The sequence below is a fragment of the Eupeodes corollae genome, chromosome 1, assembly GCF_945859685.1.
Source record: "Eupeodes corollae chromosome 1, idEupCoro1.1, whole genome shotgun sequence".
Taxonomy (NCBI): domain Eukaryota; kingdom Metazoa; phylum Arthropoda; class Insecta; order Diptera; family Syrphidae; genus Eupeodes; species Eupeodes corollae.
In genome coordinates, this window is record NC_079147.1 from 142,739,928 (window position 1) to 142,766,999 (window position 27,072).

At 33.5% G+C, this 27,072-nt stretch overlaps 2 protein-coding genes across 4 annotated transcripts in view; both read left to right on the forward strand.

Moving 5' to 3' along the window:
- LOC129953400 (maternal protein pumilio) overlaps positions 1–27,072 on the forward strand; it is a 582,858-nt gene that overhangs the window by 326,792 nt on the left and 228,994 nt on the right. The window lies entirely within an intron of this gene.
- On the forward strand, positions 11,034–11,887 carry LOC129953413 (uncharacterized). The gene is made up of 3 exons (XM_056066626.1): positions 11,034–11,189; positions 11,259–11,408; positions 11,482–11,887. The coding sequence occupies exons 1-3, from the start codon at positions 11,118–11,120 to the stop codon at positions 11,827–11,829; spliced, it is 570 nt and encodes a 189-aa protein (XP_055922601.1). The 5' UTR covers positions 11,034–11,117; the 3' UTR covers positions 11,830–11,887.

The window sequence follows — 27,072 nt, forward strand, 5'->3', positions numbered from 1 at the left end:
TTGCAAAATAAGAAAACTTTTTACTGTTTCAGAAATTGCTTTGTACTTTGCTCATTTGAGTTGCAGTGAAAATTATTTTGCGAAGTAAAAAGTGCTTGATGAAATAAAGCCCTTATATTTCTCGAAACACCAAAGAAAATACAAAACCTGAGGAATGGTTTCTTGCAAAACTACGAATTTTTTGTTAACCATTTTATAAGTAATTTTTTTTTGACAGACCTGATGTCATAAAATTAATTGACTTTCTAAAATAACGACAATATGAAGTATTGTCAAATTGAGTAAGTGGAAGCCTTTCTTTTCATTCCAGTTATGTAGTATATGAAAAAAATGTTTAAAAGTTTTTTTTTTTTAATTACCTTTTAACAAGTGATGATAGACTCTATTGTTGACGAAAATTATTAATAGCTGTTAGCATAATAAGCGGAACTCTCTCTCTTTTATATATTTTCATAACTATTGATATAATCAAAGCAAATTTTTGTTTTAGCAAAGTGTTAGTACATTTTCTTTTACTGTTGTGATTTTAAAATGACATCATTGCCATTTTCAAAAGAGTTCTTTTACTGTCAGAAAAATAACGCCACTATCAATTTAATTCATTTTTTTGTTTTTGATCAGCGTAAATACATTTTTTTGAAGAATAAAAAGTTAGTTTGATACCAACAGTGATAACTCTGGGTTGATATCGTTTTAAACTATTTTCCTTTCCAATTAGCCAAAGAACTGAAAGATATTTAAATTTGACGAATGTTTCTTTCGAATAAAACAAAAATTAATTACGAATTATTTCTTTTTATTTTGATAATATTGGTATGCTTTAATTATGGTCCAAATTTTCTTCCAAATTTTCTCATATTTTGCTCTACAACTACAACTGGCTTGTCGACGTAAACCTTTTCTTGCAAATAGCCCAAAAGAAGCCAAGTGACATCGCCCAATACACGGCCATTGAATTTGTCACCTAAAAGAGCTATGCGGTGATTCTGCTTATTGATGAATCACTGTTGCTACTTCTTGCCACCATTCAAGCCATTGACTAAGACGACGCTTGAAGTGATCAAAAGACTTTAGTTGTTTCTTATTCAATTCCATCTTAAGAATTTGTTGGAAAAACTTTAACGCTTTGCTCGATTGTGTATCTTCTTCTATGGTTCAAATTGAGTTAGTCTAAAATTGAGGAATGTCAAATGAAATCAAGAAGTAAAAATTGATGTTTAGGTGTGGCTTACATTCAACATCGGCCCTATAAATGCAGCCACTCTTTTATAAGTCGCAGTGTGGAAAGGCTAAGGTACTTAATATAATGACTCCATGACTATCAACCGACTCTAATCATCAACTTTTTAGTTGAAGTTGATGTCTCAAAATATATCTGTAAAGTTAATCTCTCAGCGCACTCACATAATATAAAAACCAGATCAATAAAATTGATTACACGTTTTTAACATTTTAGCCTTAAGGTGAAGCCAATGTTTGTTGCTGGTTTTATTTTTAATGATATAATCTTCCCACACGCATAAAATATTCATACAACTTTTTAAAATGTGTTTTTAAATTATTTCTTTAAATAAATACTAAAATATGTATACAAAATAATATAATCATATAAAATAATAATATCTATGTTTGCAATAAATATTTCATGCAAAATTTAATTTGATTGTTTTTGTAGATAAATTTTAATAAATTGTTTTATATATACCCAACTCGACCTTGTGTGAGTCATTTTCGTGTTGTATTATTTATGTTTTCCTTTTTCCTTGTCTCTTTTTAAATTGAAGAGAAAATAATTATTTAAAAAAAAGTAAATCACCTTTTAACATCATTTTCAGCATCTTATGTATTTTGCTGACGTTTGTTTTGGGATAATTGACTATAGTCTCTTATGCCAAGAGTTTAAAACCATAATCCGATTATTTCTTCGGTTCGTAAATAAAGTTTTTACAAACAAAAATTGAAACTCTTCCTTTGGTTTTAAAGTATTGGCAGTATTGGCAACAATGCTAAAGGGTTGTCCAAAACTTGACAATTTTGGATTTAACTTGTTGAACACATCCTTCCACTAAGCATCGAACTGTCAGTGTCAATTTATTGAGTAAGGTCAATTTTAAAGTGAACGAATGACTTTAAAGTAACCGAACACAATTTTCGAAACATTGATGTTGCAGTGTCAATGAGGCAATGGGCTTGTCGAAGTGTCAAAAATATCGCTGCTGTTTAAGGGTCCGTAGCAAGCGACCCAAATTAGTCAATTTCACGGCGTTTTCAAGAATTGGGTATCGCACAGACCACATTGATCTTGACCACTCAAGAATTAGAGCCAATAAACTATTTGAAGCAAAGTTCATTTTCCGAAATAAACTAATAAGCGCAAATTTGATTAAGTTCATTTAAAAATCATCGTTAGTGGGAAGCTCATTTTTAACATAGTCATTCGTCAATATGCAAAATATACGTCGTCACGTTACTCTGAATAGCGTTACCGTGCCTTCATTACCAATTATTTTTGACACTAGTTTAAAGCTTTATACCATATGAGGTTACATCGGAATGGTGACACGTTACAATTGATTTATTCAAGATTAAGTTTGATGAGCGGTACCTGTGGCGTGATGGTTAGTGCGATGGACTGTCACTACAGAGGTCTTGGGTTCAAGCATCTCGAGAGAAATTGACAAATCCTCCAATCGTGATTCTTGTCGTGAAAAGTGCTTTCTCAAATAAACCATTTAGATTTGGCTTAAACTGTAGGTAAAAAACTGTAGGTCCCATCCATCCCAGTTATGGTTACAAATTGTAATTCTCTACTCCCTAAGTCTCAACGAACTGATGTGTCAACTAATGTATTTTTTTTTTTTAAGTTTGATGAGCGTGTAGTCTCACGAAATGGGCCTTCTTCGTGCGAATTAAGCCTAGACTAGATTATTTTCTTTAAGGCTAAGGCTTGTTTAGAAAATCCCACACCGTTGAAAGAGCTCACGGCTAACATTCAACAGCAAATAGCATCCCTTCTAGCTGAAATGTCTGCCCGCTTAAAATGTCCCCTTGATGACGATGTATAGAAAATCGAAATGCATTGTACTTCAAGCCCATCATTAGGTTTTTGAGGTTTCTCAATCGTTTGTATTTTTTTCTCAAAAAAAAGTTGTTGGAAAACCCGATACATGTTTTTAAAGCGATTCAAAAAACGTTGAATCATTGGATTATTTTACAAAAAAACTCATATTTCAAATCTGCAATATTCAGAATCCGCAAATGAAACAAAAAGATTTCAGCAACATTATGACCTTCGTATGAAATTAAGAATTTTCTGAACGCAAAACTTCAGCAGTTTAACTTTAATTCGCCACATTTCGTGATTTTCTTTTTTCACACACCAAATTAAAAATGTATCTTTATAGAAATTGTTGGCTTCCTTGATTAATTTGAATGTCCTTGTTAACCAAATTTTGAAAGTTTGAAACAACCAACGTTACTGCAAAGACTATGATGTCTTACAACGTCGGAACGGTTGACTTACTTCTCTAAATTTTGCATCGCATTTGCAATTTTTTGTAACCTTCCTACTTTTGGGAAAGGGCCTACTTTTCATCCTTTTTGTAGACGATGACTATGACCATAGGTCGCTTGATGACGTTTGAGAAAAAATATTCTTAAAATCAGCCAACCGAAAATGTAAAGTTAACCAACCGATGACATTGGAAGGAAACTAGCTTAAGTTCTCCGTTTCTGATGACCACCCTTATTTTTCTTTTTTAGTTACATATAAATATTTATCTGCCCGGTGCGCCTAGCCCACCGCAAGTACCTTACCATGGTATCTTTCCTCTCCTTTCCCGTCATCATCATCGTCATCATGGTCTGTGATTTTGTGTCTTATAAACATTAAACTAAGGGGACAAGATTCTGTGGTCACCGCAGCCAGATAGAACAACACTACTGTAATCACTCAACCAAAACTCTCAAGAAAGCAGAATGCCCAATGCTGCTTGAGTTCAACGATTCCACTTGTTGTATGGGGTCTCCCTATCCAGATTCCCATCGTCATAAGTTAAGTTAAAGTAGGTAAAGTCGAATCGGAAGAATCGTCATCGGCGTCATCAATAGGTAGGAAGGTGTATAATGTTCCAGATGCGACACACTTTACAATGAAAGCCGACTTCTTTAACATGTTTCTTATTCTTAAGGTTTTCTTTTTCAATTCATCTTTTTATAGCTTTTTTATTTTACTGTCCCATCATGATTCCGATTTTTTTTTGTGTCATCGTCATTGGAATTAGATGTCTTCGTGTCGTTCTTGTCGCCACACTATGCGTGAAATAAGTTACTTTTTTGTTGTTGTTATTGTTGAAGGTGAGAATTCTGAGGTCATCGACTTTTCCAGGGCAGGGTTTTTTACCTTTCTGGATATTAAAAAAAAAGACTTGAATTGAGACCACAATGACTCTTTACAATGATAATGTTGGAAGGAAAAGGTGACGATGATAATGATGACGTTTGGATTTTATTTTTTCCCTTCACCTGAGAAATAGACAATGTAAATGTGACAGGCTCAATCTCAGGGAGGAATACTTTTAGTTCTTTACTCTTTGAACTGATGATGGTTCTTGGTTTTTACCTTTCCTTATTCATCGATATAGAAGATGCGACGTCGAGAACGATGATAGTGATGATGGCTTTACCGAGAATCTATTCCCATTTGGTTGGTTGTGGTGTTTTTTAAAAGTTTAATTGAAAAAGTTATTCAAATGAATTTGCATCTGACCTAAATTAAAGTCACGTACGACACACGTCTAACAGAAGACGACACATGAACATTGAACATGAGCCTTGTTGTTTTTTTTTTACATTGAAATTTACATTTGTACATTTCTACAATACGACAATATAAGTTTGTATATAAAATGTGTATTATATGGAATTTGAATTGGAATTTCTAGGTTGTTATCATCTATCTGTCTGTCCTGAGATTGAGTTCATTAGGTAGTTTTATGGAAATTTTAAACTTTTTTATTACCTAGAATTTTTAGTTGCTATTTTTGATTGGTTGTTAAAAACAAAATTTTGCTTATTAAAAGTTAAAATTTTTCTAATCAAAATATACAATTTTAATTTTTGTTTTTATATACAAGAAGATTTTTGTTGAACATTTTTTTTCTGTCATTAAATTTGACGTGTTTCTATTATTATTTGGACTGGAATACTTTTTAACTAAAGATTTCTAAACCTCCAAACTGGCTTCTTTTTTAATGGGAATGAGTGCCGTTTTGTTGTCGGTATGGCCCCATCAAGAGACCTTTCTCTTGCAGACGTGAAGTCTTTCCCGGTTCTTGCTGTAGCAAGAACACTGTTCGCCCATTCAACGCAAGGTGTTTGCTGACGTGTCCTTCCAGCCTCCAATGATTCACCAGAGTCCTTCAGGATTCTAGCAGCTTGCCGCCTTTGTTTATATGCGTTTTTCGATAGTTTCTCCTTTCCATTTCTTGATGTATTCTCAGAAGTAGTAGTAGGGCCATTCCTCACAACCCTGCCACTTCTGGAATTAGGTATCGCTAACTTCCTACTCTCGTTGCTGCCAGCAGCAGAAGAGGGTACATGGACTGACACTACTCCCTTTTGTGTGTTGGCCGAAGGAGATGAGGCAACAGGCTTTGGCCGCCCGGTCTTGAAGAGATACTAGTCTCATAATTTTTTCTTTTTTGTTATTCATTCTTGGTCCCACGAGAGGAGAGAAAGAGAGGTAAGGTCTGTACAGAGATTCGCATTATAAATATAAGGCTAATTAATCCGGAGATCGCCAGGTATCCGGATACTCCGTTAGAGACTGAGCTATTTTTTGAATTGGTCCCACAGCCAGGCCGTGGGCGGTGAGATGGGAGTTGGTTACATCAGCGTTGGCTTGTATGCCTTGTTTATGTGGGAGAGGGTGATAATTTTGGAAAGTTGGAGGGATAAGAACGTCCTTTAGTTTCAGGACTTATCTGGAGGAAATTCTCGAGAATCATTAACCTTACTGAACATCTTCAACTCGACAAGTTCGATATTTAAAGTAGAAGTAAGCACCCTGACTATCTGAGAAAATACGGATATTAGATGTTGATATCACGTTTTCTTTAAACCAAGACAAGACTTATTTTATTATCAGAAGTTTCGCCTGGAACACGCTACAAGGATCTCGGAGGGGAGAAAAGAGTTAATAATTTCAGTCACTTCTCCGCCAATCCCTTCATTTGAACAATACGTAACAAGATACTTTTAGTTTTATAAAAAAATGTTTGAAGTCTGCAAAAACGTTAAAATAGTTTGTTTCCTCTGATTTATTTGTAAATATTTCAAACCTTTGAAAAAGAAATTTTTGAAAAAAATATAAAATAATTAAATTCCTCTGTCTTTTCTTTGTGTTGCCGTACAACACGAATGTAGAGTGTTTTATTTTTTAAGTTGTTATCTTCTAAGTCCTTATATTAAATTTATATACCTGCAATTTGATTTAAAATAGAATTATATCGAAAATATTTGAATGTCTTGGCAAAATATTCAAAATATAAATTACTGAATTGAAATTTCGAACGAATCATATACATACTTTACTTATTGTTATGCCACTATTGAACTTTGGTTTAATAATTTATATAAAAATCATTTTCTTTAACTTGAGTACCCTTCAATCTCAAACTATGTCTACCATAAGAGTTATGGCATTGAGGAAGCAAATTTATGAGAAAAAAATGTAAGAAAATACAAACATTTTCCAATGAACACGATTTTTCCTTACGAAATGAGTAAAAACCACTCCTCTAAAGTTGTATTTCGTTATCATTTGTAAACAAATTTCAAAACCTCTTCAACGTTTTATCTTTTATATTTGTTTATCAAACAATATGAAATATCTATTATTGACTATTGCAGGAAATGGTGTTAAGATGAAGGGTATTTTTTTGTATAGGTGTGTATTTCCATCTGGCAATATTTTTTTCGGAGTTGGCCATTTTGACAGCTGTCACTTGATTTTTGCTTGATTTGGTTTGCCGTTTCATAATGGATGGATGGATACACTTTGAGAAACGTGAGGACATCGTTTTTTTTTGTTATTGTGTGGTTAAATTCTTAGGGCCGATGATGAAATAAAACCAAACCTAAACGTCATGTTTTTTTCTGCATGTCATTTGACATTTATCAATTTCAGTCTAATTCCATTTAAACCATGTGAAGATACACTATCGAGCAACGCGTGAAAGTCATTCAGTGCACTTTGTGATTTTGTCGGTCAATTTAAACCCTTAGCATTTGATATTTTCGTTAAAGCCACTCGTCTAAAAAGAAACACCCTTTAAATAGTTTTTCTTTAATGTAACACATCCCGTACTCACGATTTTCTATTTTTGCACTTTTTTAATACTTTGTTGCTAAAGATGCAAACAAAAACACAAAAATAAATATTCCAATGGAAAAAAAATAAAAATATTGAAACACTCAAGTGTGACTAATGAATCAACTTCAATACCACATCAATGGACATGATAATTTAGTGTGAGGAGGAACTGCAGTTAAATGCAATTAAATTAAATCAAAAATGTTTCCGATTGAGTTTTATATCAAAAAATTGTCATGGATATATTTTTGTGTTATCTAGAAACGAAATGATTTTAACGAAGGTGTGCTTGTGAATAGCAACACTTGCTAAAAGGTTAGAATTAATTAAAAAGCAGTTGAATTTTAAATCAAAAATAAAAACGAAGAAAAAAATAAACTAAACTACAACAGATTTAATAATTTTAATTAAAATGTTCGACATTGATATTAATTCTGTTTGTTTTTTAATTGTTAATAGAGCTTCGTTTTACCTATTTATGCATTTATTTATGTTTTGTTGTGGTTTAGTGAAAGTTGTTTGTTTGTTTTTTGTTCTTTGGGTTGAATTATAGAAATAATACATCTTCTTTTTTGTGCTTTATATTAACATTTAAGAAAATGTATACATTCAGGAAGTACTTAAAACATACATTACTCAAATGTTAAGGACACACTTAATTAAATTGACACCATTTATATTAGAAAGAGATTAAGAAATATATAGTAATTAAAATTAAGGTGCTTTTTTACACGAGGCATGAATTGCAAATGGTTGCTAATTTTGACATTTTGTTGTCAGGAGTACCCTCGAGCTGACAGCTGTCAATTGTTATACAAGCTAAAGAACAAGATTAAATTTGCAATTCGAATGAGTTTTTTTATGTTTTGGTATTCACTGCTTTTTGGAACGCAGCCCGTTTTTTTTGTTTGGTTTTTTATTTGTTTTTCGGACATGTGTCATTTTATACAAATCTTAAGTCGTGTTTTGTTATTTTAATTTTATAAATCAAACCAGTTGTTGTTTATATTTTTCGCTCTAGAAATTCACACTGTTTTTTTGTTCTTGCAAAATTGACATTTGTTATAGTAGTTGACTTTCAATGAAGTCCAAATGTCAATTCTCTGATTTTTAGTACAAATCCTCTTACTCCACTGCAACAATACCGCAGTTAATCACAATTCGAAACAAATAATTCTGAATGTCACAGTTGGGCCTTAATTAGATTTACATAATTTTTATATGATTAAAATAATTAAATCAATGTTTTATTAGCTCTGAGTTTAAAATAAAACATCATTGTTAACATATAACTCAATTGTTAATTTTTTGACATATACACAAATGTCTCAATTAGCACGCAACTAAAACAAAAAAACTTTTCAAAGTTAAAGCAATAACAGTGGTGGCAAAAAGTACATTTATAAAATTGATTTTGAATAACTTAATCAACTAAGGAAAGTATTTATTTTGTAAAATTAAAATCAAAAATTTAGTTTTAGACATAAAAAATAATGTGTATGAAAAGAACATATTTAAAGTTCCTTAAACTGAAAGTTCTGTGCTAAAATGCTGTTAAGTGTAACAATTGATTTACTTACTTACTCAATTACTTACTTACTTACATGTTTACTTACTTACATACTTACTTAATTAATTACTAACTTACATATGTACTTACTTACTTATTTACCTACATACTTGCTTACTTACTGACTTACTTATCAACTTGCTAAATTATTTATTTACTTACTTACCTACGTACTTGCTTACTTACTTACGTACTTGCTTACTTACTTACTAACTTACTTACTATTTTACTTACTAACCTACTTAGTTACTTGCTTATTTATTTATTTACTTACTTATTTGCTTACAAGCTTACTTCCTTTGTTACTTACTTACTTATTTACTTACTTACTTACTTACTTACTTACTTATTTATTTACTTACTTACTTGCTAGTTACTTGCATATTTATTAATTTACTTATTTATTTACTTACTTACTTACTTACTGCTTACTTACTTGCTTGCTTACTTGCTTACTTAGTTGCTTACTTACTTACTTACTTACTTACTTACTTACTTACTTACTTACTTACTTAGTTGCTTACTTAATTACTTACTTACTTGCTTACTTACTTACTCACTTACTTACTTACTATTTTACTTACTTGCTTACTTACCTAGTTAGTAACTTGCTTAGTTATTTATTAATTTACTTACTTGCTTACTTACTTACTTACTTACTCAGTTGCTTACTTACTTACTTACTTACTTACTTAGTTGCTTACTTACTTACTTACTTACTTACTTACTTAATTACTTACTTACTTACTTACTTACTTACTTACTTACATACTTACTTACTTACTTATTTACTTACTTTAGCATTTACTTACTTGTTTACTAACTTAAGATGAAGCTAGAGTCCTGTCTGAACAAGGGCCCCATCCAACAAACTTCTCCATCGAACTTGGGTCCCGTCCCTAGTTTCACACAGGCTAGTTAAGGTCCTCTCCTTCCTGCGTGCGCCGCGGTCTTCCTCTTCTGCACTGTCCTGTGTGCTTTGATTCGAAAAATTCCCGGTCTTGAGCATTGATTTTCAGGCGCTCTACGTGACCCAACCATCACAGTTCTTGGACTTTTATCCTTCTGACTTTCTTTCTTCACCTGCAACTCACCATACCATACGGGACCGAAACGACTCAAAGTGATCTCATCCGTTTTTGTACTCAGTTCATGCTGCTGCATTGCACGACGGGGATGCGTTCATAGCAGATCCTTGTTAGAAAATATCGTTAACTACCTCAAATTTACGTCTGTAGATGGCGACGTTTTGACCAAGACGTTCGGTGCTGTAGGTCATTTTTTGAAGACAGTATGTACTTTGTTTCGCCCTCTTTTCAGAGTTCTTCGAAAGAGGTTACTTTTGACTTATTTGGAGTAGGATTTTGCAGGCTCTTGCGATTATATCAGTTCGAAGTTGGATCTTCTTCTAGCAACTCCCTATTGCCCTTTGATCTGGAAACCTACTCTTACCTTTGCTACAAAAAGATAGTGGTCCAAGTCTATGTTAACTTCTTTGAAAGTTTAGACATTCACGATGCTGAAAACGTGTCGATCGCAAGATTGGTGTGGAGAACTTCAAGTTTCTTTGTGAATATTGAATTGTGAAAAAAGCTTAATGAATCCCGCTTTTTTCAAAAACGACGAGCCTGAATCCGTCCTTGTTGGTTTATACAACCAAATAAATCTTCAAAATATCCCACAATAATAATATAGCAGCTAGGACACTGCTTATATGCGTTATCCAAGAGCTCGAATAACATATCCTTGACATTCTAACCCTTCTTTTCTATGGGGGCGTGAAAGCATATTACGTAGGCTATTGTTTTCTAGATTGAATTTTCTTTTTGTGAATGTTCAGACTTGAGAAATGGTGGCTCATCACTGATCTTGTGACTTCGGCATTCTGTTGCTTATAACATAAACTCACTTTTGGCTCTCACTGTACATTTACGAATTATTAGCTTAATTAATTAAGTAAGAACAACTTGAAAACTATTACGCAATTCTTGTTTTATTCTAAATTGTTGTCGTTTGTTGTCAATTTTCTATCAAAATTATTTACAGATATTTTTAATACTGCTTTATATTTATAATCATATTCATTAGACATGCATTGTATCTTATATATATACACAAAATTAATATAAGTTCAAACATCAGTGGAAATTGATTCACATTAAAGCTGTAAAAATGCAAGGATTTCATTTATTTCTTTCTTTGATGTGTTATACGGCGGTCACTATTGCTTCCAATACTTTGACGGTAAAAACGAAAATATACATAATATCCAAAGTTCTCAAGTTCAATATTTTTTGGTTTTACATCTCGAAGGATTGGGATTTTAATATGAAGCGTTTTGAATATAATACTTCGAATCCTGAAATTGCTGATTTTCATTTACGCATAGTACGTACAAAATCTAACGAATATGCTTTTAATGGGTCTTTCATTCTTGGTGTCGATATTGATGATACGGTTTCGGTAAATATTATTTTAATATAAAAATGTTGATGCTATACAGCTTTGATTTTCATTAAAACAATACGCCTTCTAGGTATGGGTTAAACTGTATCGAAGTGAAACGGGAAGTAGTCAATATCGACAGACAGCATATTCAATTGCTCCAACAACTTTTTACAAATTCATGACAAATATCTATGTGAAAATGATGCAAAACGATCTTTCTAAATGTACAAATATTCCTGTATATAAAAAAGAATTCAATGCACCCTTAAAAAAAGGAATATACTATGCAAATATGTGTGTTTTGGGTAATAAAAATATGCCAACACATCTACAACCGGGACACTACAGAATTACTGCTGAACTGTCATCACAAGTATTGAATGCAAATCTATTTATGTCGGGATACGTTGAGATATTTGCAAAAGCATTTGCATAGAATTTTGTGTTTTGAAAAATTTTATTTAATGATAATAAAATAATTTTGAGTTGTTTCATTTGCTTTTCTTTTAAAGTTTTTCATTATGCCACAAATTTTGAGGGTCTGAATTTACACACATGACAAATAAAGTCGTATACATCTAAACTGTTACTGAGTTATATTTGATTTACTTGAATGTCCCACAAAATACAGAAAATCATTGTTTTCCATGCGGTAAATAATATTAACATATGTTAAGTGTCATAATTTTTTTAAATATCCCCTAAATGATGTTTTGTTTTTCATTTTGCATCTGTAAACAATTTAAATTGCATCATTAGATAACATACTTGAATATCCCACAAATGAAAAACTTTCCGTTCTACAAACAATGTTTTAATGACTTACCTGGTTATAATTAATAATTGAACAATGTCCCATAACATTAGTTTGATTTATTACCTAAACTATTGTTTATTTTTAAAATGGCATACTCTGATTGAATATCCCACAATTTTGGGATATTCGAAAACTGACTGTAATTAACAATTTCCCATAAATTATGTTGTTTTTTGCTTCTAAACTGTTACCTTTTTCGATGGCATATTCTGTGATACTTTTTTTTGTACGAGGCTGAGGTGGACCCGTCATCAGTGTCCAAGGTTCTTCCCAAAGAAGCGAAAAAACTTGTTTTTTTTTTAATTTTTCAAACTCCGATTTGTAAACTTTATTTTCTTTAAATTTTAAATATCGACCAAATACCCGCCGTGACATTGCTTTCACTGTTCCCCAATCCGAGGGCCAAAATTTTTGGATGACGCCGAGGTATAATTGAGTTTCTATGTTGTTAATCCTATCACGTTTGGCACATACTGGTATACCAATCGCTACTTGTAAACTGTTGCTAATGCAAGACTCTATGAGGAGGGCAGTTACAAAAAACATCTAGCCAACACTGGATTTAAAACGTACAAGGTGCTTGCTATCTCTTAGCAGATCGCATATAAGCTCGATAATAGGTGTCATAAACGGACACTGTTAATAGGAAAGCACGCCACTCGACTGGGCGTATTCTCAAATGACTTTTGCAGGAGTTGTATGGACGAGGAAGAGGAGGAAACAATTCTTCATCTTCTCTAAACATGTCTTGCTTTGGCTCGAAAACGCAATAATTACCTAGGAGAATTCTTCTTTAAAGACCTAAATGACCTAAATCATATCAGCATATACAGTCTCTCACGTTTCGTTAGGGACTCAAACTGGTTAAATTGAGGTTAGGAGGAAGCCTCAAGATTCATGTGGTATCACAATGGGCCATTAAACTGGCCTAAGTGTGTCCGTTTCCATCTTGGACAGCCACTTTAACCTAACCTTACCTATGCTGTTAATGTGCCGAAGTATCTTATCATTTAGCTCTTGAATTGTTTCTGGCTAATCGACAACGTACACCTTTCCTTTCAAATAACCTCAAACCAGACGTGAAATGTTGTCAAATCAAATGATATGACTTGGTGGCCTAATGACATCGCCACCACGTGAGACAACACGGTCACTGAATTTGTCACTTGTGTGTCAAGAAGCACCGTTCTGTTGAAATCGTCCACATTCATATCTTCCAATTCGGGTAGTAAAAAGTTCGTTATCATCTCACGATAGCGAACACCATTCACAGTAACAACAGATCGATGATGCCGCTAGCCCAAAAACGCACCAAACAGTCGAACAGTCACTCCACAATCACTCTTGGATTATCATTTACCCAAATGCGGCAATTCGGCTTATTGATGAATTCACTGAGGTGAAAATGTGCCTCATCATTGAAGAAGGAAATGATTTTCTTCGGAAATTGATCATCCACTGTTGCCATTTGTTGCCACCATTATGACCATTTACGACGCTTGAAATGGTCAAGAACTTTAGTTTGAGTCAATTGCTTCTCATAAGCGTGTAGATGCAGGTGGGCACGACGACGACTCTTTAGCTACATTATCGGAAACAGCAATATTTTCTGCAGTACGAGCGATTTAAGCATGTACTGGTGTTTTCACATCTCCTGTAGACCCTTTTTGCTAGAATTTTTGCACGATTTCGATTGTACGCACATTTGGACGATTACATTGACCGACAAAATCATAAAGTTTAATTTAAACGTCTATTTTTATAATAAGCCTGAATAACTTTAACGCGTTGCTTGATTGTTTATCTTTCCATGGTTCAAATTGAGCAAGTTTGAAAATGAGAAATATCAAATGAAATGCAGATAAAAACCTAACGTTTAGTTGTGGTTCACATTCAACAACGGCCCTTAAAATGTAACCATCCTTTACAAAGTTGAACTATACAAAAATTGAGAATTTGAAACTCTTGATTTATTAATTTCTATTAACTTTTTTTTTAAAATTTGAACATCCCACAAGTGTCTTAGTTGACTAAAGTTTTTGAGCTCAACAGTTCAAATATCTCACAAGGAAAAACCTTGAAGATTCTATTTTGCACGTTTTATTTTATAAACTTTATCCATAAAAACTCTTAAGCTTAATTTTTGACAAAGAAAAACAAACTTTTTTCAATTTTCCTCTTTCTGCTCCACCCATTATCTATACTTATTTAACATTTTCACACATTATTACACTTTCCACATAATTTTATGATACAATTTTATATATATATATATATAAAACACATATAACAGCAATCTGTGCGACAGCAATTACTAAAACATCTTCAAACAAAGAACAACACAAAGTATGCTGCTGCCAAACAAAAACTACAACACCAAAACTATTAGTAAAGATTTAATTTCCAAAAGGACATAAATACAAATATATCTCCATCCCCATTTTCAAAGAAATAACACACATATACAAAAGTGGAATGTGTGTGTGAGTTTCATGTTTCACACCAAAAACTTATAATTTGTCTGTTTTCTATTTTCTGATTTTTGTTGGTGTTGTTTTTGTTAAAATGAATTAAGCTTGAACTTCAACATCTTGTGTCCATTTTCGACTTAAGGCACTCTGGTGTTTCTGTAATGAAGATGTGAAGCTTGAGGAGGGTGCTCTATTCTTCGTTTTTAATATCTCGTGTATTAAACTTAAGAAAAACAAAATAATCCCAACAAACCACCACCACCACTCTATATTCTATGTGTATCAATGTGATGTTGAGTGGACAAAGTTGTTTTAGCCAATATGGATGTGTGTATGTGTACATATCCTTCCTATCCTTGGTGAGCCATATTTTCACACTACGTACCCCCAAAAACTAATTCCTCAAAACCTAACCAAAACCCCACCTCTATAAATTTGTCGTCCAAATATATATATACCTATACATCTTATATCTACTCGGTAGATATTGAGTTTATCCTGCAAAAGATAACAATGTGTGATATGTCCTCTCTTGTGAGACTAAGGACACACTCTTCAAGGAAAACGAACCTTAACAAGTGGATTATTGGATTTATTTTGCAATTGTATATTGAGTCAGAGGCGAAATGTTGGTATAGGAAAAGGGGACTATGATATGATTTTGGACGGGCACTCATATAGCCGTCCAAAGCTAATTCACAATCCACACTTCAGGGTCCATCAAAAGTGGATTAGAGAATCAAATTTCTTGAGTTTCGTCCGAATATTGTAGAATGTTGAGAGTATAGTACGAGTGTATCCTTTTTCCCTTAGTTTTGTGTTATATTGTTGTTGCTTTTGACGATGAAAGAAGAAAAAAAAATAAACTCAGTTAGGGATATCTATGGAAGATAACTTTTCAAATCAAATGGAAAATGGTGTATTCGAAATATAGAGAGGAGTAAAAGCAAGAAAAACGAATATCGAAAAATGGGGTTATATTGGGGGTAATGTTTATAAAGAAAAACTTTCGCATCAGAGATATCGAAAGTCTTTTCTTTATCTTCCGTTTTTCTGTTCTAATGGGGACACAAAGTGAATTTGCGAAGATGAAGAAGAAGAAAAAAAGCATACATGGCAAAAATGCATTAAGTATCTATAGTGGGACAAAGTTTTCTTTATTGTGTTAAATGTTTTTTTTTTTTCGATCCTTATGTATTTTGAGATATTTTTTTGTATCTTTCAGATTGTTGAATTCAGTTTTTCGTCAAAAACTCATTATGTAAATACAGTTTTGATAGAAACAAAACAATTCGAACTTTAAAACTTAAAAAAACAAACGTAATTCTTACATTACCAAGAACTTTCAAATACATAATCCTCCCTTAGAAAGATCAATAAAACTTCCAGATTACTGCAGCGTCTCTCAAGCAGTAGTACTTGCGGTTACGTAAGGATTTTCGCCCACAATTTTAAAGACAAAGACATAGACATGCATATTTATCGACAGTCAAGATCAAAACTTGTTAAGCAATGCCGTAGAGAGCTTCGTTTACTCCCCGAAGCCAAAACGGTTGACCTTTGTTGGGTACTAGGACACTGTGACATTGACGTTAATGAAAAGGCAGACAAACTGGCCAAAAACGAATCAATGCTCACTCCAAACCATATGGTATAGAAGATCCAAAGACCAATATATAGGGTAAATGAACAAATCCAACAAAGTTTCGTGAAATCGCAAACAGCAAGTGTTCAGTTCATTAAACTCGCAGAGATTCTAAGAATTTATAGCCGAAGATTTTCAAAGGTAAAACAAAATTCTTTTGCAAATAGGGAGACCTTAGCTGTCCAGGTATCCTTACGGGTCACAACTCTTTGGGCACCCAAACGAAGAGAATGGGTATGGTACGATTTATGCGACTTCTCTTCCTTATTACTTAGAGACATTTTTAGCAATCCTTCCCTTTCCCTGGGGAGTACAATGGATCCAAAGAGATCCTAGTGAGATGTTTTTTCGACCTTTACAGATAAATCACCCCATACAACCTAATCTATAGAGCTTGGAGGATAGACCAATACGGTTTTGCTCGTTAATCGCTGTGCGTGATGGTGTAAATGCTGAAGAGAATCGGTGACTTCACCGTTCCCTGTTGGAATGTTGTGGTAGAACTTACATTGCCACTTTTGACAACAAAATTTCTCCCGTTAAGTTTATCGTAGAACATATACAACAATGGTTTGCTTGTGCCAAGTTCGCTCAGTTTTTGATAAGAACCCTCTTACTATACAGTTTCGGAAGCCATAGAGCATAGGTAGAGCATAGAGCATATGGTATAGAGCATAGAGCATAGAGCATAGACCATAGACCATAGAGCATAGAGCATAGAGCATAGAGCATAGAGCATAGAGCATAGAGCATAGAGCATAGAGCATAGAGCATAGAGCATAGAGCATAGAGCATAGAGCATAGAGCATAGAGCATAGAGCATAGAGCATAGAGCATAGAGCATAGAGCATAGAGCATAGAGCATAGATCATAGAGCATATAGCATAGATCATAGAGCATAGAGCATAGAGCATAGAGCATAGAGCATAGAGCTTAGAGCATAGAGCATAGAGCATAGAGCATAGAGCATAGAGCAAAGAGCATAGAGCATAGAGCATAGAGCATAGAGCATGGAGCATAGAGCATAGAGCATAGAGAATAGAGCATAGAGCATAGAGCATAGAGCATAGAGCATAGAGCACAGATCATAAAGCATATATCATAGAGCATAGAGCATAGGGCATAGAGCATAGAGCATAGAGCATAGAGCATAGAGCATAGAGCATAGAGCATAGAGCATAGAGCATAGAGCATAGAGCATAGAGCATAGAGCATATAGCATAGAACATAGAACATAGAACATAGAACATAGAACATAGAGCATAGAGCATAGAGCATAGAGTATAGAGCATAGAGCATAGAGCATAGAACATAGAACGTATAGCATAGAGCATAGAGCATGAGCATAGAGCATAGAGCAAAGAGCATAAATCAAATACCTGGGGTCATAAATTAACCAGAGAATTAAGAGTTTCCTCGTTAGAATCTACTGCGTGCTCTACTCAATGACAGAATGAAAAACTCTTCCACTTAATGATATCGAGGCTACCCAATCTTCTAACTTCTATGCTTGAATAGGTCGAAATCAGTAAGCTGCTTCCCCTAAAGGCAAAACCTGCTTTATGAGAGATATAGTGCTTGTTTTTCCTCAAATTCCGCATCCTTATTACATTCAAATCTTATTCCTGTGAAGGATGAATTTGTATGAAAAAATCCGCAAACTCACGCCACTTTACTTTGACTCGTGCCAAGAAGAAGTAAAAGGTTGTTTTAAGGTTTACCTATCTATTGTCAAACCGGCCATCAAACGATCATCATGTGATGCGACATAAACCTTTTGTTGTGCTCTCTGAAGATACGATGATGGAGATAAGTTATTTTTTTGTATCCTAGTATTCTATACTCACCTGAGACACACACACACATTTAAATATATCCTTTGTACTTTACCTCTACGAACTTATGGTTTTCTCCTTTGTGTTGAAACAAAACAAAAATATCAAAGAAAAACAATTATTCCAGGATACAAGTGGTCGGTCAGCAATTATTGTTGTTTCACTATATTTTCAAAGTAAAGAGCATGTTTTTAATCCTTTCTTTAGCTTAAGGTAAGTAGTTGCAGTAGAATGAATAGACAGCAGAAAACAAAAAGGACATCAATTTGTTGAGTGTTTCTTTTTTTTTCTTTGTATTCATGAAATAAGTAGGCAAATGGAACTAAAGCAAAGAAGAGTAGGTAATAGCTTTAAACTAGGTCAACAAATGCAAATTGACAACTATAATTGGACATAGCTACCCCCATAGAGATGAGATAGAGCATAGAATTAATCCCTCTTGCTCTATTCACACAAATACGACAGTCTGCCGCCCGTTATATCGCTTTTGAAGTCGTCGTCGTGTGTCGTCGAGGGCGGGGCGGAGCTTCGCCCACCCCATGACGAAAACAAGAGGAAAATTTGAATCTCTGAACTCAACTCTCTGCAAAATAGTTTCCTTTAGCAAGGACAAGGATGATGACGATGACGACAGCGATGATGATGATAATGGATAGACCAACCTATATAGCTTAAAAAGCTTACGCTAAACCAAGGATGTATATAGTACGCTATGTTATGTATGTAAATAGTTCTCCGTGTTTCGTTTATGTCCATCCAAGAAAACATCATTTTTGTGTTGAAAAAAGGCAAAAAAGGGATAGCGTTATAGAACGTAGATTCCCAACGGAGCACCACCGAACGCACCCATCCACCCCTTTCGCTCTACTGCTCGCTTGCTTACTGCTCTCGTTCTGTCAAAAAGTATCTTTAGATCATTATTCATTCATCTGAATTGTATGTTTTCAAAGTAGTAGTAACTTTTCCAGTATAGGCCTTTCATCTTTTTCTATATATTTTATTTAACTTATGTATGTAGACCCGACCCTTTCATTCAGGAAGGCATAATCGTAGGACTTTCATCGCATAACCAACTTCTACAAGGTTTATTTTGTTTTATAGTCTGTGGTTGGTTTGACGGCATCTGTCTGATTTTCTTTTGTAGATAGATACCCTTTGTTTTTAAAATTCACTCCTATCTCGTCTTGTGTACATCTATTCCCCCTTTATGGGTTAGGTTAAGTTTACCGTTTTTAAAACGTTTATTTCTCTAAGTCCACAGGTAGGTTAGGCAGGTAGAGCGCATAGGTATAAAAAAGGTGCTTTAAAATTTTTGAAGTTAATCAACAAATTGCTCGAAAAGTAATTAAAACAATTTCCAAAAGACCATTCATTCATAAGCTATCTATCTTGGGGAGGTTTTTAAAAGGCGATTTTTAGGGATACGAAAACAAGTTGATCATTTATATTTTAAATCGATAAATCATACAGCTTGAAATGGTTCTACCTTAAATTTGTTTTTTAAAGGATAACGACTCCTTACAAGAGAACAAGGTTATTAGAAATTGATTGTGTTATCGATATCACTTAAAAGAAAGAAGCGAAGTATTGCGTCGTCTTCGTGAGTCGCTTCAACGATAAAATGAAGTCTTGAGTGCATATTAAAAGTCCATTAAGAGCAAGCATGTGCTGGTTACATAATTTTTGTTGTTGTAAGCCCCTTACACAACGACACAGATTTTCCATAGTCACTTACTTAAAAAGAAAATCGAAATATTGAATGAACAAGAAAGAAAAAGGAACAAATATAATAAAAAGTATCTACTATCTATTGAAGCTTTTTTATTGAGGATAAATCCCCTTGATTGGATCAATTGTAATTGGAGACATTATATTTGTATGTTCTACAGCACACTGTCGACGTTATATGCGAAAATAATGCCCCCCATCATCATACTCTTGACAAAAAAAAAAACTTAATTCGATTTGGCATATTACATATACCGATGCTTCTGCCGCTATTGCTGCTGTTTTGTGTGACGACTGACTACTGCCAATGGAACAATATGAAATTGAGTATCTTTTTATACATATACTTTGATAGATAGATGTAAAAGATATACCAATTGACTTACTGACTTTTAGCCTGGAGGCAAATGATGATGTAGCTTGTATATTGTGCTTTATGTCGTCGTGCGTCGGTCTTCGAAGAGAGGTCAATAACATTTTTGTTTTTGATAGATATTTATTAATTTTACAGTAGAAGTATCTATTTGTATTCCTCATGTGGTGTCGTCTATATATATTTTTTTTTCAAAGATAGAAAGATGGAAAACGTGATTGGATGGTTATAGAAAAGACATATGTTGGTTTAATCTTGATGGAAAAAAATTTGTTGAAATTGGTATTTTTTGTTTTTGCTTTGTCACGTTCAATATGCCATTTTATATATAAACACTATTTTTGAGAATCTTTGTGGAATGGGTTAGAGATTTTTTTTGTTGCTGTTATAATTGAGTGATGAAGTGTTGGATTTAGAAAAAACATTAATTCCAATTAGTGTTGGATGAGTTATTTTTTACTTTGTTGTATGAGTTATAAATCTTAAATGTTCAAGGAGTTTCATTATAGTTCTTACACTTTGAACTAGTTGAGTTGGACGGCTTTTCAGTCAAACTCTCGCTGCCAGCAGAAATATTTTCTGCAGGACGAGCAAGCACTAAGGTTTTCATACCTCCTACAGATTCGGTTTGCTCAAATTTTTGCACATTTGAACAATGAAATTGACTGCAAAAATCACGAAGTACGCGATATGGATCTTGATTTGAATGTACATTTTCATAATAAGCCTGAATAACTCTAACGCGTTGCTCGATAGTGTATCTTTCCATGGTTCAAATTGAGTAAGTTTGAAATCGAGAAATATGAAATGAAATGCAGAAAAAACCTAACATTTAGGTATGGTTTACATTCAAGATCGGCCCTTAAAATTTAACCATCCTTACAAAATATATGAGAGAAAAAAGGAACATTCGAAAGATATTTAAATTGTAAGATTTGGTATATCATCAGGGATTTAATAAGTACTGCACTCTTTTCGACACAAAGCTAAAGAAAATAAAACGCAGCAAAAAAACCTAACATTTAGGTGTGGTTTACATTCAAGATCGGCCCTTAAAATTTAACCATCCTTAAAAAATAATGAGAGAAAAAAGGAATATTCGGAAGATATTTAAATTGTTAGATTTGGTATATCATCAGGGATTTAATAAGTACTGAACTCTTTTCGACACAAAGCTAAAGAAAAGCCCATGTTAAAGTGTTTAAGCTCAAAATAAAAACTAAAGTAGAAGTAAATTGAAAATGCCTAGAAGCAGCGTGATCATTGGAATTCTATATTGCAATTCTCTTTCAATGACCTGTCTTTTCTTTGGCGAGTATCTGGATAAAAATCGTTCGTCAATTAGTAAAATAGAAGTGATTAGTTGAGCCCAGCTTTTGAAACTATATTAAAACTATAGCAGCGAACATTAAAACTATGGAATGTCAGTCTTACCGGGGAATTCGTTATACATTTTCGAGTCATCTTAAAGTTATAAAATGGCTTACATCTAAGGGTCTTCAAAACTTTTAACCTAAGCAGCTCTTGAATGTATGGAGTAAAAATTCCTCGAAAACCCTAAGAGTTGCATTGATAATAGTTTTTGAACACCCTAGAATAAAAAAAGCAATCATAAATACTTCAAGTACTTTACATGGAAAAACAGAGACAAATACCTAAAACCCTGAACTCTATGGAGCTTCATCGATCACTTAGAACAACCAAACCATCGAAAATGTCAAATGCCAGCAAAAGCAAACAGCACGCTCTCTAGACAATCAATTTTGTCTCATACTGAGTTCTTTCAAAACCAAACCAGCAATATTTCAAAAGACCACACTTCTTAATCTTAGTTTTTTCTAAAATAAATTAATATCCTTGGTAAAAAAAGAGGTGCTATCAAATTCTTATGTGGTTTTCTTTTGCCGCGCACTTTTCGTCACTTCTTCTGCATCCATAGGTTCAATTTAAAACTGTCATAAAAGAAAGAACACATATTTTTACACTCTCCCATGACGTTAAATCCTTTATCCTTCCATTTGTTCCATATGTTGTTAGGTAAATCCCATTAACACACCTTCCCCCCACCCTCTCTCTCTCTCTGCCAAAGGAACATATTTTAATAATGAAATTTATCTTTCTCGAAAGCGTGTAAGTAGGTATAGAAAAACCAAAAGGTATAGACGAACATTTATTTTATAATGTAATCTGTCAAAAAGGATGATTGTAATCGCAAATTTTCAACATATTACCATGGCATCTGCACGTGCACCACCATCACACACACACACACTGAGTGCACCATCTTTCTATAACCGATTTTCTCGACAACTCAAAAACATACATTACAAGTTTTTCAGTGTTGGCAGCGGTATAGTGGCGGCATCATTGAGATAGAATTCAACAAGAAAAATAAAAACCAAAACCAAACTATTATCCGCATCCTTGCGGTTTATAATGGCATAAGAAGGATAATGTTATAAAAAAAGAAATATCGAACTTTTTATGGTATTCGCCGGGTGATATACTGTACACACAGAATCTACCTATCTAACTAAATACAGTCTACAGACAGATTGGGAAGTCAGGGAGTAAGTAAGGTGAAGGGAAGAAAAAGTCCTTGGGTTTGAGGAGTCTTCGATATTGAAGGCACATTTCTACTGTCTACTTTTTATATACGAGTATGTATAGAAAATAGGTAGGTACACAGACTTAAATTGGTTGTCCTTTCGCCTCCTCCCAAAAGAGTAAAGTTATCCTTGGAACACGTCATCATCATCATCATGAAGCTGCTTATCATATTGCTGTACAGATGTTTTTCGACAAAATAAAAAAAGGAAAGTCTCTTCTGCTTCTTTTATTCTAAAAAATGTTGCATACTTTTTTTTTTGCTTTTCGTCCTTATCGAATATATAGGAAATGGTTTTTCAATCGATTTTTCTTTTCTTTTTGTAATTTTGTTTCCATCCACTTAAAGAAGATACTTTTGTATTTTTCTATACATATATGTTTTATAAAACTCTTCAATTGTGTACCTGTCGCTATGTATTTATTATACAAGAACAACATGGTACCTACCGAAGTAGCTATAGCTTTGAGTGTTGGGTAAAGGTATAACGTCTAGGTAACGTCTTTTCTTATTCTTCTTCTTCTTATTTTTTTTTTCTAATACAAAGAGTGATGGGAATTTAAGTAGGTACCTATAGATCTCTCGTACCTCCAAAAAGTATCTAGAACATGGACGAGCGACATGGACACTTATAAAGACAGTCAAAGTGAAGAAAAAGAAAGAAGGAGTGTAAAAAATACGGAACTAGAAGAAATACCTGACATCTATTGGCTTGGCTTCTGTGTATATGAACTTATACCTCTTTTAGAAAAACGAAAAGAATGCAATTTTAAAGGTGTCCGGGGAATTTATCAAGTGTCAAAAAACTGATGAAGGGTAAAAATATTACATTTTTACGACGAACGGAAATTGAATGGGATTTATTTCCTACTTCATCTTACCGATATACGAGTACATGTACCGCAGTCAAACGTGATGTTCAAGAAAAGTGTTCATGAAGGCGGGAGCTTTGGACTGGGGAGGGGTTGGGGAAAGAGTTGTTGGTATGGAATGATGGTTGTTATTATGATGGTGTTTTTGGCCAAAATAAAATAAAAAAAAATGAAACCTAGGATTAAACTTATAAGGGGTTGCTATTCATATAAAGAGGTTATAGGTTATACTATACTCGAGATGTCGATATAAATGTATAGAAAGGTGATGGTGGCGTATGAATAAATCATCACACTGACATGTTTTCTATGTGTTTTTTTATTTTACATAAATGTATTCCCCTTAGACGATATATGTATGTACCTACACGATGCATATGTATAGAAAGATTCTTATATCCTGGTTTTGGGTACCCTACGAGTATATCGATTCAAAAGATGATAGCAAAAATGCAGTCAACGGCAAAATAAGAAATTCAAATTTTATGCTGATCCTGGGAAGTTTTATAAAAGTACAAATACATTCATTTTACATAGCTTTAGCTGTACAATGGGGGTCAAGTGTTTTCTATATTTTTTAAGAAAAAAATGGGGTGAACAAATTGTGAATGGTTTACATATAGGAAGGGCAATCAAAATGTCAGTAGTACCGATTTAAAATTATTCAATAAATTAAATTTAATCTACTATTTGTTTGATTGATATTGACAGAAAAATAACACTGCAATGCATCCATAACATAAGGATAAGAATTTGACACACTAAGTTGAAAGTTCTGTGAGTTCAAGACAACTAGATGTTCTCTTTATGTTTGTTAATGAGTAGGGTTCCCAAGCTAATATTAGCTGACTCTTTTCTTATTATCACATAAAACTCTGAAAATTGTAGGACAACAACAATCTTGTGTTAAGTTGCAAAACGAAAAGATACACTATTTGTTCAGTAATAAAGGGTGGTTACATTTGGCATTTGGCGGATATTTTGTTCCATTCATAATTGAACCATACCAATACTATCCTAATAAAAAAATATGACAATCATTTCTCGAAATATTTCTGTTTTTTTTTTTTAAATCAATATCGGTTCTTAAAATTTAACCACCTTTTAGTATAAAGATATACAAACCCTCGCCAAAAAATCTTCTCGTCATTCTAAATAATTTCCTCAAGTGTTCGGTTGTTTTTATCTTAACAACAAAACTATGGTAAAAGTTAATTCAAACAAGAGAATTAGGTATGTGTGAATAAGAGGAAGTCTAACACATAAAAACCAGTAAAAAAAGGATACAAAGAGTCAATAAAGAAAAAGAGTAAGGATTCCAACAAAAAGGAAAAATCTGATAAAAAAGGACCTCGCCAACAAAAGAACACACAATTACGTTTACTCTTGGTTAGAGCTTTGTTCTAATTTTTTTTCGTCATGCTGCTTAAGTTTTTTTTTATGTTGGCTTCAGTTTAGTTCGCTAAAGAAAAAGGACTTCGTTGTGTATTTATGTATGTAGTGTATTATCTTTGTGTTGTTGTACAAGGATAATATCCATTAAGCAGTTTTTGATAGCTGAGAGAAAATTTCACGCAATTAACGATATGAACACAAAATTTCTACAACATTTTAGCGAAGGTTTTCAATTTTTTTTTTACATTTTTGCTCCTTTTTTTTGAACTGCTCTTATTTTAATTATTCATTCCGTATCTTTGCTTTGTTCAGCAATTAGGAGTTTACTCTCGTAATTTTTTTTCTTTTATTTCTGAAGCCATCGTGCAATATTGTAAAGTGTAGCTTTTAATGAAATTAAAAATGAATAAGTTGACTTTCTTTTTTAACAGTTTTTAGATGACTTATTGCAGAGATGTATATCTACAGTAGATTTCAAATTATTAAAAAAGAAAAAAGATCTGTTATTGTAAGGCTTTCGAAGAAGTCCAAGTCAGAAAAAAAAGTTTGTCCAATAAACTAAGAAGAGCATTGAAATTCTAGCGTGATTTTTAGCTCATTGGAATTCTTGCTGAAATATAAAATTAGGAATATTTGAGTTTTTTAATTTTTGCCATCAATTAAAGCTCAAGCAATAAAACTCCTGAAATTTTTGTCTGAAGTCCTTTTTGAAAGAGTTTTTGACATATTGTCAAAAAGTTTGCTGAAACAATAGAAACACAATCTTCCTCTTAACACTTGACGAATAAAAGGATTTCAACTCAACAATGGGGTATTGGTTCTTTTTCCATCAGCGTTTTTCATGCGCTAAAAATGTAAAAACTTACTGAATGGTTTTGAGATTTCTGAGATTTTTGGCTTTTTAATATATTTTCTTGTGTATATGTATATAAAAAAAGCATTCAAATAATATGTTCATTGATTTGCTAGCAACATACGAGTCCATGCTAATCAAATAAAAGGCTTGGCATTTATACCAATACCAAAACCAAACAAGCTATTTCATCTAATTTATCATAACATGCGATCTTAGTATGTGCAAAATTATAGATTCCCAGCGAAAAATTCCTCAAATAATTCCGGACCGACGCCGCCGACGACGCTGATACGTTAAAAGCAGACCTTGCACGCTATCGTGCAAAACCTTTGTTTGCTAAGATATGATTTATATATTTCATAGAAGGTATAGAAGATACTCCAATCCTCTGAGCTGTGAGTCCACTATCTCCGAACAAGCAGCCAGAGCTACATACATACATACTTACACTAATATGTGTATGTATATCAACCCCACATTGCCCAATGTATTTTATAAACCCTCGCCCAGTCAACACTATGTCAAGAACTTGGAAACGTAACGTTCTTCTACATAACTTAACCGAAAAACCACCTCTCAATTTTATTGCCACTACCCTGTGCTTTTTCCCATACCTAGCATTTTTGTTCGTTAGTTCGTTTTGTTCAGCGATGGGTATGAAGGGGGAGGGGTGAGGGAGTAACCTAACTCGGACTCAATTAGTACGGACGAGCAAAATTATGTTTGCCACTAATATAATCAGTTTTTGCCTCCCAAAACATCCCTGGCTTGCTACTGCTAGCTGCTCCTGCAACTGCTTCTGATTTTGATTCTGATGCTGATGGTGCTATTCGGTACAATGTCATTGCGTTTTGTTGCTGCTGCTGCAACCAAAGCGAACCGGGAGTGTGCCTTTTATTCAGTCTGGCCAGTTTCGTTATGATGTGGAAAGGGTGAAGATTATGCTGGTAATGATACATATTAATGATGTAACAAACTGTGGACTAGAATAAGCCCCAGCCAAATGAGAAGCTGTGTGGCAAAAATTATCAGCTACCATGCTAAAGCTATACATATACATTATACATACTATCTACCTA